This window comes from Oryx dammah, unplaced genomic scaffold, assembly GCF_014754425.2.
Source record: "Oryx dammah isolate SB20612 unplaced genomic scaffold, SCBI_Odam_1.1 HiC_scaffold_7, whole genome shotgun sequence".
NCBI classification, from domain to species: Eukaryota; Metazoa; Chordata; class Mammalia; order Artiodactyla; family Bovidae; genus Oryx; species Oryx dammah.
Window position 1 is genome coordinate 32,070,496 of NW_024070191.1, and position 13,862 is coordinate 32,084,357.

Here is a 13,862-nt window from a genome sequence, read left to right on the forward strand (position 1 = left end):
GTTCTTGCCTGGAGAATCCCGGGGACGGGGGAGCCTGGTGGGCTTCTGCCTATGGGGTCGCACAGAGTCAGACACGACTGAAGTGACTTAGCAGCAGCAGCAGTACAGAAGTTACATTTGGTGTGAGGTGTACTGATTGCTATTGTGTTGTCGTTGCTTCTAGACCTTTTAAATGAACAGAGTTATACAAAATGAGCATTTAAGAAGATTTTTTAATTGACATATAGTTGATTTTCAATGTTGTGACTAAGTATTTTAAAACAAAAATAAATGAGTTCATATTTGTGTTAATTTAAATTTAATGTCAGATTATTTTTCTTCTTAGATTGTATTTATTACTTAAAAATTTTTTTTCAGCTTTATTGAGGTACAGTTAACACATGAAATTGTAATATATTGAAAGCATACCTGATAATTTGCTATATGTATATGTTGTGAAAGGATTCTCACAATTAAGAATTAACACATCCGTTGCACCTCACATATTTATCTTTTTTTTCTTAATGAGAATACTTAAGTTCTATTCTCTTAGCTAGCTAGTTTTAATCATTTATAATACAGTGTTATTAAAAAAAATATGGAAAGCTTCATGAATTTGCGTGTCATCCTTGTGCAGGGGCCATAATAATCTGTTATTGTTCCAATTTTAGTATATGTGCTGCTGAAGTGAGCACTGTATTTATTACTTTTATATGGAAATCTTGGTTTCTTAACAATATTAAGGTAATTACAAATACTTGTATTAATTCAATCCTGCAATAACATATAAAATAACTTTAAAATAATGCCAGGTTCCAGCTCGGGCATGACAGCGTGAGGAGCTCTTGTGGGCCTAGTCCTCCATGAAACTGGTGAAAAATATTTTTAAAACAACTATATTAAAGTCTCTGGAAATCGTCTGAGGGAATTTAGCAAACGAAGAAACATTTATGATAGAAAATGTATTCAAACTCAGTAAGAGTAGTGAGATTCTGTGGGATCCTCCACCTCTCCCACCCCAGCCCAGTGATACAGAAACTCCATTCTAGACTGGAGGGCAATTAAAGCTGCTGGCTCCCCAGGTCCCAGCCATCCTGGGAGAACAGCACGTCAGCATTGCTCATCTCACCCCCAGCTACTGTTGCAGAGGCCACACACCGGTCAAGTGTGGTTAGCAGCTGTTTCTCCCCCAACCCTGTGGAATGGGGGCTTTACCTTGAGCAGGACACCGGGCCTCTGATCACCCTTTCCTGGCTTGGAGGCAAGCTGGGAAGGCCTGAGGCTCCTGTCTTCCCCCTTCCAGGTGTTCTGCTCTTACAGCAGGGGTGACTCTCACTGAAGCATACCCTTGTCCCCAACCCAACTGCAGAATGTGGCTCAGACATTTTTCTCTGGAGGCGGAAGCTGTAAAACCAGTAGTTCCTAGTGTTTTCCCAAAGGCACTGACTTTATTTGCATCAGAATGTGGCTAAGCTGAAGCCTGAGGATGTTCTCAGAAATTTAGAGGTAGTTGTGAAAGGCAGTTGGGAGGAGATTGGTAGATTCATTGCAAATAAAGACTAAACTGTAGGCCAGCTAGTTAGCTGGAGAGAACTGGGGAAAAAGGTAGCTGGAGCCCATTGGAGTCAGAACACATCTCAGACACAGACTTTGGGAGGTGTCTCTTCCAAGGAACCCAAATGTGATTGGGTCTGTTTGTGGAACAATTCATATCCCAGGATCTTGTTGAAATAGTAGAGAAATTAGCTGGAAGTTTGTGGAGTTTAACAGCTCCAAAAATATTTATATATAATCAGTAAAGAAATTAAAAAGCTGCATTAGAAAATACTCACTTGATGCAAAAGCAGTAAAGAAATAGAGGAACAAAACCAAATATGAGATATAGAAAACAAAAAGTAAAATGGCAGATGTAAATCCAACTATATCAATAATAGGTTAAACAATCCAATCAGACAGGGATTGTCAGACTGGATTAAAAAAAAAGATTCAACTCTATGCTGTGTGAGATAATAGAAAAAAATATATATGTATTGATCTCTACCCCAGGTTTTCAGCATAGGTCTCTTGGAAACCCTTGTAATTTCCTAAGTCATAAGTGGAAGAAACCAGTCACAATTTATACCACAAATCACATTATTATGAAGTGCCCAGAATAGGCATATCTATATAGAGAGAGTAGTGGTGGTGCCTGGAAAATCCCAGGGACGGAGGAGCCTGGTGGGCTGCAGTCCATGGGGTCGCGAAGAGTAGGACATGACTGAGCAACTTCACTTTCACTTTTCACTTTCATGCATTGGAGAAGGAAATGGCACCCCACTCCAGTGTTCTTGCTTGGAGAATCCCAGGGACAGGGGAGCCTGGTGGGCTGCCGTCTCTGGGGTCGCACAGAGTCGGACACGACTGAAGCGACTTGGCGGCAGCAGCAGCAGGGCTATGGAATGGCAGATAGGAGGGTGTACCTGATGGAAACAGTTTCTTTTTGAGGTTTGAAATGTTCTGCAATTGATTGTGGTGATGATCACATATATTGCTTTCATATATCTGGATATACTAAAAACTATTGACTTGCACAGTTTAAATGAGCAGATTTTATGGTAGTAAATGATGTCTCAATGAAGCTGTTAACGCAAGTAGTAAAACCTGTATTTTGACTAAGAGATGATTAATGGATGCAGTTTAGGTTTCTTTACAGTTCATCTGGTCCTTGGAATATATTCCACTGAGAATGTACAAAGTAATACGATTTAAAAGTCGTTAGAAATAATTCTTTTTTTCTGTATGGTTATGTTACCAACTTGATGTTTAGTTATCTCATCAGTTGATTTTTCCTGTAGTAAAAAACAACTCCGAGTTGTAGCTTAACAGCAGTGAATATTTCCTGCTCACGTTCTGTGCGGTCGCTGCAGGGGCTCATCTTCAGGTCCCGGGCTTGGTTCAAATGACAGCTCCTATATGGGATATGCTGGTCTCAAGGTGGAGGGCAGGGGTGCAAAAGGGTTATTAGAATTTGTGTGACTCCTAAGTCCTTTGTTTAACATCTGCATGCTGTCACTTACCCGTATTTGTCTGTTTTGCATACAAGGTTAAATTACTTTTTAAAAATATGTGAATTATATCTTGTTTCTCCAGTTCACATCCGCTGTGCACAATTCATCTTCATCTTTTTCTAGTCAATATATATTATCCTTTTCCATGTGAAAATACTGGTTCTCAGTAACACTGTTTTATTTATTTCCTTTATTCTAAACAGTTGAAAATTTTAAACACTAATATTACCAATAGCATGTTATTAATTTAATATTTCTTTGCATTTCTTTACCTTTAGAAGGTATACCATTAAGGATATCCTTCAGAAGATTATTGAAGAGTTACTTGAATTAATTTTTTTGTATATGTGTGGTTATCAATTTGTCAGAGTTTCTGTTTTTTTTTTTTTTTTTTTAAGATAAAATGCAGTTTGAATTCAAACTAAAATGTTCACATAAATTTAAGGACTATATGGTTTTTTGTTTAGCCATGCTGGGTGGCTTGCAGGATCTTTGTTCCCCAGCCAGGGATGGAACCTATGCACCCTGCAGTGGAAGGTGAGGGCTGCCAGGGAATTCCAGGGCTGTGGGGGTTTTAATTCATTATTATTTTTGTTGTTGTTGATTATTTGGTTATGGTTTATCTACCTCGTCTGTGGCATGTAAACTCCATGGGGGCCTCCCATGTTTCTCCACACACTGCAGTGCTTGGTTAATAGTGGGTCCTCAGACACATTTGTTGAAATAAATGAGTGAAATGTGTGTGCCCGCTGATGCTCAGTCGTGTCTGATTCTTTGAAACCCCATGGGCTGTAGCCCGCCAGGCTTCTCTGTCCATGGGAGTTTTCAGAAAAGAATAGTGGAGTGGGTTGCCATGCCCTCCTCCAGGAGATCTTTCCAAACCCAGGGATTGAACCCACATCTCCTGCGTCTGCATTGCAAGTGGATGTTTTATCACGGAGCCACCTGGGAAACCTCTTGATTTCATTATTCTTGTATCCTTCATCTCCCATTATGAAAATACTGATTTCCAATCACACCAGTGTAATCATTCATTAGCAGTGCCAACAATGTTGATAATTATTAATAGAGCGTCTGCCTGGAATGTGGGAGACCTGAGTTTGATCCCTGGGTCGGGAAGATCCCCTGGAGAAGGAAATGGCAACCCACTCCAGTACTCTGGCCTGGAGAATCGCATGGAGGGAGGAGCCTGGTAGGCTACAGTCCATGGGGTTGCAAAGAGTCGGACACGACTGAGCGACTTCACTCACTGAAAAATTCATTTGGGGGAGTCTACAGACTAGTTACCTCAGTTGTAATGTTGGTCAGATTACTGTGCTTTATACTCACTTGAAAGAATTTCCTTCTGTGAAGTTGTCTTATCAATTCAATATTTAAGTGTTTATTTTATTTTGCTTCCTTTCAGGGATTTAAAAATACTTCATTATCTTTCATAATTATGTAAAATGTTCATAATTATTCTAAAGTCAAATGTACAAAACAGGATGTATTTAAGGGAAGTCTACCTTCTGCCCCATAGCTTTGATTTTTAACTTTTTGTTGTGGAAACTTGTGACACATTCATTTTGTAAAAGTAAAGAAACTAGTGTAATAAAATCCTCAGATATCCATCACTCATCTTCAGCAACTGTCAGAGGTTGTTGTTAATCAAGCTATTGTTCATTAGACCCCCAATCACTTGTCACACTGTTAATTATAGTGGTTTAAAAATAGGTTTTAATATTTGTTTAGGGTAGTCTTGAGGGCAAGTTGGTATTTTATTTATTTATTTTTTTTTGCAAGTTGGTATTTTAAGAGAGGCAATCTGCTCTACTAGGAGAAAGATGATTTGTGAAAGTTCTGTAGCTGGTAAGAAGTTATGTGGTCCAGAGCTATCAGGAAGGATTTGGCCTTTTAACAGGGCCAAAGACAATTCATTCACATGTTCTGAGAAGACAGGGACAGATTGCTAACTTCAGAAAGTAGGAAGACAGAATTTCTGTCTGATTGCTGCTTTTTTTGTGTGTGTGTGTGAAAGATGAGATAAAATTACCAGTTGATGAGTGAGGGGTGTCATCATAAGATACTGGAGATTTGAGGGGACAAGAAGGTGAAATATTAGTAGTTGTTGTGCAGAGTGGGATGAAGGAAGGGTGGTACAGTTGTTAGGCGGTGCTCAGTGTCTGCCTGTGTGAAACCAGAGAGCTTGTGTTTCTCTCCACTGATACTTAGGTGAAGTACAGATGGGAGGTCAGTGGGTAATGGTTTTTGCAGGGTGAGTACATCTGAGGAAGAGTGGTAAGGGATGAAGGTGTTGGAAAGCTGAGTAAGGAAGGAGTGAGAAGAGGGAGGGTGGAGAGGCAGTAAAAATGTGGCGGGGGGGCTTTGGAGAATCAGTAGGAAAGGACAGAAACCAAGGAAGTTCTGGAGGTTTAGGTGTCGGTTCACCATTGCTGGGGTGAGTCAGCTTCAACTCTTGTCTTTTCACTTCTTTTTAATTAAGATTCAAATTCTTGGTAGAGAGAAACAATTAATTATTCAAATACCACTTAATTGGGGAGAGGGAAGGTAGTTATTAATCAGGGGAATTTGCCTGATTGAGAAATCTGGTTGTTAGGATGTGAAGTTTGCTCGTTTCTATATTGCTCTAGTTGCTATATTATGTAAAGGAGATGCTACTTGCCCAGCTTGTATAATGTCATGTGGAATAACTGTATGCTTTGAAAACAAAGTGTTATGAAACTGGTAAGTAGTGCAGTTAAGCTCAGATGGTGATGATGGTGATAATTAAATTCTCAGTGACTACAACTGCCAGTGAATTTCTTTATGAAACCATATTTGAAGATTTGAAGATCCTATTTAAGCTTAAAATTAAACTATAAAGCTCAAAGTAAAGTAGCTCAATTTATGGGATAAAAAGTGCATATATTAAAATAGCCTGGGAAGTTTTGAGTTGATCTTGTTTCTTATCAGAGTATATTGGCTTATGCAAATGATTAGAGTGAAAGCTGTAGAAATTAATGTCATAGCTAGATTTTCTTTTTGGAGTGCTAATTATTCTACCTGATTTCCTGATACTGAATTAGCTGTGGGCTGCCAGAAGAAAGCTTAGCCATAGCAGAAAGTAGAAAAATGTTTAAAAAAAAAAAAAAAAACCCCAGGGGTGTGGTATTGAAGATATTTGCACTTGAAGTAAAATTTAATAGTAAAAGACTTCCCTGATGGCTCAGAAGGTAAAAGCGTCTGCCTGCAATGTGGGAGACCCGGGTTCGACCCTTGGGTTGGGAAGAACCCCTGGAGAAGGAAATGGCAACCCACTCCAATAGTCTTGCCTGGAGAATCCCATGGACGGCAGAGCCTGGTCCATGGGGTCTCAAAGAGTTGGACACGACTGAGCAACTTCACTTTTCACTTAATAGTAAAATATTAATTTCAAGTTGCAAAGCTGTTGAGATAAATAAATACTACTCTTAACAATGGCAAAGAACTAATTGGGCCGCACTCATTAAATTAGTAGTGATGGGTTAGGGATTGGAGAGGGGTAAAGGAATTGAATGTCTCTGGTTTTGCTAATTGTCTGGACATAGTAGATATATCATTTGTTATTGAATATACTTGGCATAATACACAAGAATAGTTAATAACTGCTTTGTTCTTGGACACGCAGTTTACCATGTATCTGCATCAGTTTTAATAACGAGGGATTTTAGAGTGGGGTCCCATTGCTTTTTGTTTCTTGACTTTTTCCATGCTTACACCTGCCTCTATACCAGCTTTTCAGAATGACGTAAGGATGTAGTAAAAGTGAATTTACTTTCCTTTTTTTCCCTTAGGAGCAGCCACCATATCCTAGTTACAATTCTAACTATTGGAATTCTGCTGCCCGACCTCGGGCTCCTTACCCAAGTACATACCCTGTAAGACCGGAAATGCAAAGCCAGGTATGATCTGAAATTGATAGACTTTCTGAATTTTCTCTTAATGATCTGATTTATTTTCAGAACCTGTGGAGATTTTATAGTAAAGATGTGTGGGGTTTTGTTACATAATGGAGTCTATCTTAATCATTTTAACGTTTTTAATGCAGAGGTAGGGAAATATCTAGGCAGATACTATGTAAGGCAGAAGTGGCTTGACACATGATAGATTATTTCTCAGGACCTGGAAACAACAAACGCAAAATGTACCTATTTTTAATGATTTGTTATTTTATGGAGATATAATTGACATATAATGTTATATTAGTTTTAGGTATATAATGTAAAGATTCATTGTTTGTATACTTTCTGAAATGATCGCCACATAAGTCTAGTTAACATCTGTCACCATACATAGTTACAAATTTTTGTTTTCTTGTGATGAAAGAAGTGTTTAATGTATTGTTTTTGGCTGCAGCCGCGTCTTCCTTGCTATACAGGCTTTCTCTAATTGCAGAGAGCGGGGTCTGTTCTCTAGTTGTGTGTGGCACCCGGGCTTCTCATTGCAGTGGTTTCTGTTGCAGTGAACAAGCTCTAGGCTGTGAGGGCTTCAGTAGTTGTAGTTTCTGGGCTCTAGAGCACAGGCTCAGTAGTTGTGGCGCCGGGGCTTAGTTGCCCTGTGGCATGTGGGATCTTCCGGATCAGGGATCAAAACCCATGTCCCCTGCAGGGGCAGGCAGATTCTTTACCACTGAGCCACCAGGAAAGCCTCTGTGATGAAAACTTTTGAGATAAACTCTCCCCGTCAGTTTTTAAATTTACAATGCAATATCTAACTATAGTTGCTAGAGTACACATTGCGTTCTGTGGTTTATTTATTTTATAACTGGAAGTTTGTACCTTTTGACCACCAACCCACTGCTCCACCTCTGGAACCCCCAGTCTGTTGTCTGTATCTGTGAGTTGGCTTTTTTTGTTTGTTTGTTTTTTAGATTTTACATATAAATGAGATCACATAGTATTTGTCTGTGTATCACATTTAACTTAACACCTTCAAGGTCCATCCATGTTGTCCCACTGGCAAGATTTCCTTGGTTTTTTGCTTGAATAATACTCCATTGTGTGTGTATATATCTGTCTCACTTTTTTTTCATTCATTTATCCGCTGCTGGACATTTAGGGTGTTTCTGTGTCTTGGCTGTTTAAATAATGCTGCAGTGAACATGGGGGTACACATAATTTTTTAAGTTGGTGTTTTTGTTCCCTTTGAACATATTCCCAGAAATGGAATTGCTGGATCGTACGGTAGTTCTGATTTTAGTTTTTTGAGGCATCTCCATACTGTTTTCCATAGTGGCTGTACCAGTTTACCTTCCCATCAACAGTACACAAGGGTTTCCTTTTCTCAGGATCCTCATCCAGTAAGTATTGTCTTTTTGAGACTAGCCATTCTACTAGGTGTGAGGTGGTGTGTCCCTGTGGTTTTGATTTGCATTTTCCCGATGATTGGGGATGTTGAGCACCTTTTCATGTACCTGCTGGTCCTCTTGTATGTCTTCTTTGGGAAAGTGTCTATTCAGATCCTCTGCCCATTTAAAAAAAGGTTTTGTGTGTGACGGCACGTGGCTTGCAGGATCTTGGTTCCCCAATCAGGGACTGAAGCTGAAGTTAGTTATATTTATGTCTTATATGTGTTTCTATGCTTTTACTACCTGTATATGCATTTTTATAGTACAATTTAACATTTTAGAAACATTTTATTTTAAAACCTTATCAAGTTTTTAAACTTGATATAAGTGGTTTCATCCTAGCATTCTCTCGCAGCTTGCTTTTTTTAAACTCAGCATTGCTTTTCCCTTTTCTATTGTACAACATACGAGACAAACATTTCCCTACTGTGTGGAATTGGTGGGTTTGGGTATATACATCTTTATTTAATATAGCCAAATTACTTTTCACAGTGATTAGAGAGCCAAGAAATTCTTTATTTTCTTTGCTGCCAACCTACTCTTCAGAAGTAAAAACTCTGAAACATCTCTGAACTGTGATCATTAGGTCATGCTTAGTCCTGGTCTGTAAGGACTGCAAGGCTAATACATGTTCTTCTGACTCTGATTGTTATAATCATGCATGTTGTAGCTCTGATCTGTTGACCCAGAGGGTACTTAGGAAAAGCATGGTAAACACACAGGTTTTCTAGTAATGATTGTGATGGGGTTTTTGGTTCCTTTGCCTGACTGGGGATCAGACTCTGTGCCGAAGCACAGAGTCTTAACCACTGGGCCACCAAGGAAGTCCCTGCGGTGGGTTTTTCTGTTGTTTGTTTCAAATCCTCTCATTGGTCACAAATGCAACTTGTTTTTCTAAAGCTGCTTTCCTACGTATCTAAAGGATGAAAGACGGATGTTTTCACATTGATTTTCTGATAAAGAAGATAAGTCTCCTGACTTCTGGAAGATTTCACCACAGAACGCCGAGTGCCTGGGAATAGAAATGCTCAAAGAAAGACAACCGAAGTCCTCTTCGTTCTAAATGTTCTGAATTGAGAAATCATGATACAGAAGGACTTTGGTTAGAACCTGTAATAACCTTCTCATTTAATTTAAAGGAGAACTGGGTTGTCAAATACAGCTTATTAAGTACCGTGGTTTGGAGCTCCTGTGAGACAAAAATTGGACCAGTTCTGTAAGTAGAGATGCTGCATGAGGAAATGACCAGTGGATGATTATAAACTGGGCAATTCCAAAAGCAAGTGTCAGGAGAAACTCAAGGTGATGTTGACTGCTGATAATTATGAAGGCTCGGAGTCCTTTTGTGGTGAAGCTTTCCTTGTTTTTCAAGATAACCATAACAGGAGGAATCATGGTGTTGCTAATGGAAAAGTAATTTTTTCACTTGGATTGGGTCTGTTTGCTGTTGATAGCCATATATTACCAAATGGAAAGGGAATCCATTAACAGTGTATCACTTTCTGGGTGAGAGACCTGGCCACTTCTCTCCCCTTTGGGTCCTACATCTATAAGCAGTCCATCAATTGTAAAACCAACTTTTGGAAGAAGTATTTCCTCCTGGATAATCTTCAGCTTGCAGTGAGACACCATATGGTGTGACAGTATTTTGACTTTCAAATGCTGAGTCATATTTACATTTACCTCTAGAACAGAAGCAGCACTTGGAATATGTTTTGACTTTTAAGAGCTCCAGTCTCTTGATTTCTTCTGGAATCCAGAATGAGACGTCTACAGAAATTCAATGACTGTCCGAGATTTTGTTTAATTCTCCTTATAGTGGATCAGTTTCAGATTTTATCTGTTGCCATATCAGCTGACAGGTTTCAAATCCCAGTTTGCTGTCTTTAGATACAAGTTTCCCTTTATGAAAAAATTGGACTAGATGGAAGTAGCTATGGTCTGTGCAGCCCACCAGTTTCTAGACATACTTGGGATTTTGTGACATTTTTAATAGCATAATTTTTTTTCTAAAAAAATAATAAACTTTATTACTAAATACTTGGGAAATAAAAGAGAGAAAAGCCACTAACTCTATCATCATAATATGTCCATATTTTGGTAAATTTATTTTCAGCCTTCTCCCTGTTATATTTATCTAGTTTTAAACTTATTCTACATATACTTTTTAATATTACTTTTCGGTTATCATATGTACTTGTTACAGGGTGAAATAACAGGAATTCTTTTTTGTAATAGTAAGGAAATTTTCAAACATAATCCAAAGTAATGGGATAGCACAGTGATCTCCCATGTACCCCTTACTCAGCTTCAGCAAGTATCATCAATACATGGCCCTCATGTTTCATCCATGTCCTTAATGTGCTTTGAAGAAAATTCCAAATATCACATTATTTCTCTTGTAAATACTTCAGTATGTATTTTTTAATATACAGGGACATTTTAAAAATATTACCACAATGCCATTATTAAAGCTTAAAGAAACACTAAAAATAATTCTGTAATGTCAACAGATGTCTGGTCAGTTCTACAGTGAATTTTAAGACAGAATGAAATTCTTTCAATGAATAGCTTGCTGCTGCTGCTAAGTCGCTTCAGTCGTGTCTGACTCTGTGCGACCCCATAGACGGCAGCCCACCAGGCTCCCCCATCCCTGGGATTCTCTAGGCAAGAACACTGGAGTGGGTTGCCATTTCCTTCTCCAATTCGTGAAAGTGAAAAGTGAAAGGGAAGTCGCCCAGTCGTATCCGACTCTGAGGGACCCCATGGACTGCAGCCTACCAGGCTCCTCCGTCCATGGGATTTTCCAGGCAAGAGTACTGGAGTGGGGTGCCATTGCCTTCTACAAATGAATAGCCTATAACTGACCGAATCATTCCATCAGTACAGGACGTGTAGGTTGCTTTCGATACTGCGTGATGGTGAATCATGCCCTGATGAACGAGTCCATGCTTATAACTTTTTCTCTAGTTGAATCATTTCCTTAGGAAGGATTTCTAGAAATTGAATAACAGTACAAAAAGTCACATTTTTTTTAAAAAATCATCTTCAGCTGTGTATGTTATATAAGGGACTTTATTTTTTTTGGCGGGGGGAGTGTGCCCTGCAGCCTTGGGGGGGGTCTTAGTTCCCCCACCAGGGATTGAATCTGTGCCCCCTGAGTTGGGAATGTGAGGCTTAACCACGGGACTGCCAGGGAAGTCCCTGTCCCTCTTTTTGATGTGGTAGATTTGGAATCAGATTTAAATTTCATTTTCTTTAGTCATTAACAACTGTAGAAGGTATCAGGATTCTACTCTTTTGAGGTATAATTGACATTTAGCATTCATTTCATATATATACAATAGTGATTCGATATTTGTATACATTATCAAATGATCACCACAATAAGTCTATTTTATTATCACAAGCTTCTTTTCTTATTCTTCTACCTAAAATGGGAAAGACTGTCTAGTTTTAGAAGGATGAGTCCAGGTAAAGTTGATTTTATTTTTACCATCTTACAAGGTAGAGTAGAAAGTAATGGAAAACCTGAAGGTAATCGTTTAAAGATTAGCTTTAGTCTTATTTGGATTACTAAACTGAGGATTCTAGGTATCAATACTAGTCTGGATAGCTGATGTAAAACTGCAGGAAGCAATATGTGAGGAATTTGTCTCTGTCCACTGTAATTTGGGAAGCAGAGTGAGACAGTACAAAAAACACAGGCTTGGAGTCAGATCAGGTTCATTTCCTGGCCTTGCCACAATTATACTAACAACAATGGTATTATGAAAATTATCAGTTATTGAGCATACTATGTACCAGACACTGTACTGAGCACCTTATATATATGTCATCTCATTTAATTTTTACCATAACCCTGCAGAATAAGTTCATGATTTCCATTTTCCTGCTTGAAAAAGTAGAGAGTAAACACAGAGCCTGTGGCAGGGCTCTGTCTATCTCTGTGGTCTTTCTTTCTTTCTTTCTGTTGTATCAGGGTCCTTTTCTCCTCTCTTTAGCCATTCTCCCGGGTTTCCCAAAGCCCCTTTTCCAGTTTTGTGTGGGGACAAGCTCCCTCCATTAGCTGTGACTGTCAGTCGTTCTTATGAAAAAGGTTGAAAAGCACTGCTCTACGGCCATTACTTCATCTTTCATCACAATATACCTTCCCATTGTTATGACACGGACTCTAAAGTGATAATCTGAGTTTAATATATGTATACAGTAATAATATAAGAACACCTTTAACGGGTGGCTTAGGTAGTTGATATTTTCATTAGTTACTCATCTCCTTTCTTCCCAAAGTTCTCAAAGTGAGGGCATTTCAGCTCTTGTACTCATTCATCTCTTTTCTCCCAACTTTGCTTTTTCCAGAGTTTGAATTCTTACACAAATGGGGGATATGGCCCACCATACCCCACTGGCCCAGGGACAACTACTGCCTCATACCCTGGGGCCTATTACACACCTGGGTATGCTCAGACCAATTACTCCACAGAGCTTCCGAGCACTTACCGTTCACCTGGCAACAGCCCAACCCCGGTCTCCCGTTGGATGTACCCCCAGCAGGACTGCCAGACTGAAGCGCCCCCTCTTAGGGGGCAGGTTCCGGGATATCCTGCTTCACAGGTGAGCACTCTTCTGCTGTCTTTTTAGTTTTTAACTGTTAATGAATGGTACCAGGTTTATTTGTTTACTTCAAGAGGTTAGGTTTATGTTTTTAAATATTTTAGGAATTTCTGTTCACTTCCCGGGGAGTTCTGTGCTGTTAAAGTTTAGGCCCTATTCCTTCTGAGCTTGAGGGTCACCAAACCTGCCCCTGATATCTTTGGAACCAAGCTTTTATAGGCTTGGAGAAGTTATTGCAACTGTTTAGAAACACCCCAGTTTAATCCTGTAGCAGCTAAAGTATACTCTGTTAAGCGGAGAGGAGGCAGCTCAGGATCTGTTTACACTAGAATATTTTCATTACTTCTTTAAGTGTTTTTTTACCAATGACCAGCATATTTCCTTCCTCTCAACCCAGAACCCTGGAATGAGCGTACCCCATTACCCTTATGGGGATGGTAATCGTAGTGTTCCACAACCAGGACCACCCGTACGACCCCAGGAGGACTCATGGGCGCCTCCAGGTGCTTATGGAATGGGAACCCGGTACCCCTGGCCTTCAGCTGCGCCCTCAGGACCACCGGGGAGTCTCTACATGAGTGAGAGCTCTTCATCGTGGCCTACCAGTGGCTCTCCTCAGCCACCTCCTTCACCGCCACCCCCACAGCCTAAGGTAGGAGGCTTGCTGAACCTTGTTCTTTCAATGTCTGGTGATTGAGAGAGCATGATATGGCATTTCTCCGCATTGGCCTGTGTTAAATGGGGGGACTAGTTTCAAAAAGCTGGTGGCCACCACCTACAACTTTATGTAGTCCAGTCCCCCCTCCTCCTTTTTTTTCTTTTTTAAAATAGACTATATTTTAGAGCAGTTTTAGGTT

The 13,862-nt window shown here is 39.6% G+C and overlaps 1 protein-coding gene and 1 non-coding gene across 2 annotated transcripts in view; one reads left to right on the forward strand and one right to left on the reverse strand.

Annotated features, from left to right (window-relative positions):
• BAG4 (BAG cochaperone 4) overlaps positions 1-13,862 on the forward strand; it is a 29,369-nt gene that overhangs the window by 8,144 nt on the left and 7,363 nt on the right. The window contains exons 2-4 of the mRNA XM_040242941.1: positions 6,839-6,946; positions 12,751-13,005; positions 13,403-13,657. Coding sequence (XP_040098875.1) covers positions 6,839-6,946; positions 12,751-13,005; positions 13,403-13,657 — 618 coding nt within the window. The remainder of the gene's footprint in view (positions 1-6,838; positions 6,947-12,750; positions 13,006-13,402; positions 13,658-13,862) is intronic.
• LOC120865908 lies at positions 572-674 on the reverse strand. The gene has a single exon (XR_005721553.1). It is a non-coding gene; the product is annotated as a U6 spliceosomal RNA (small nuclear RNA).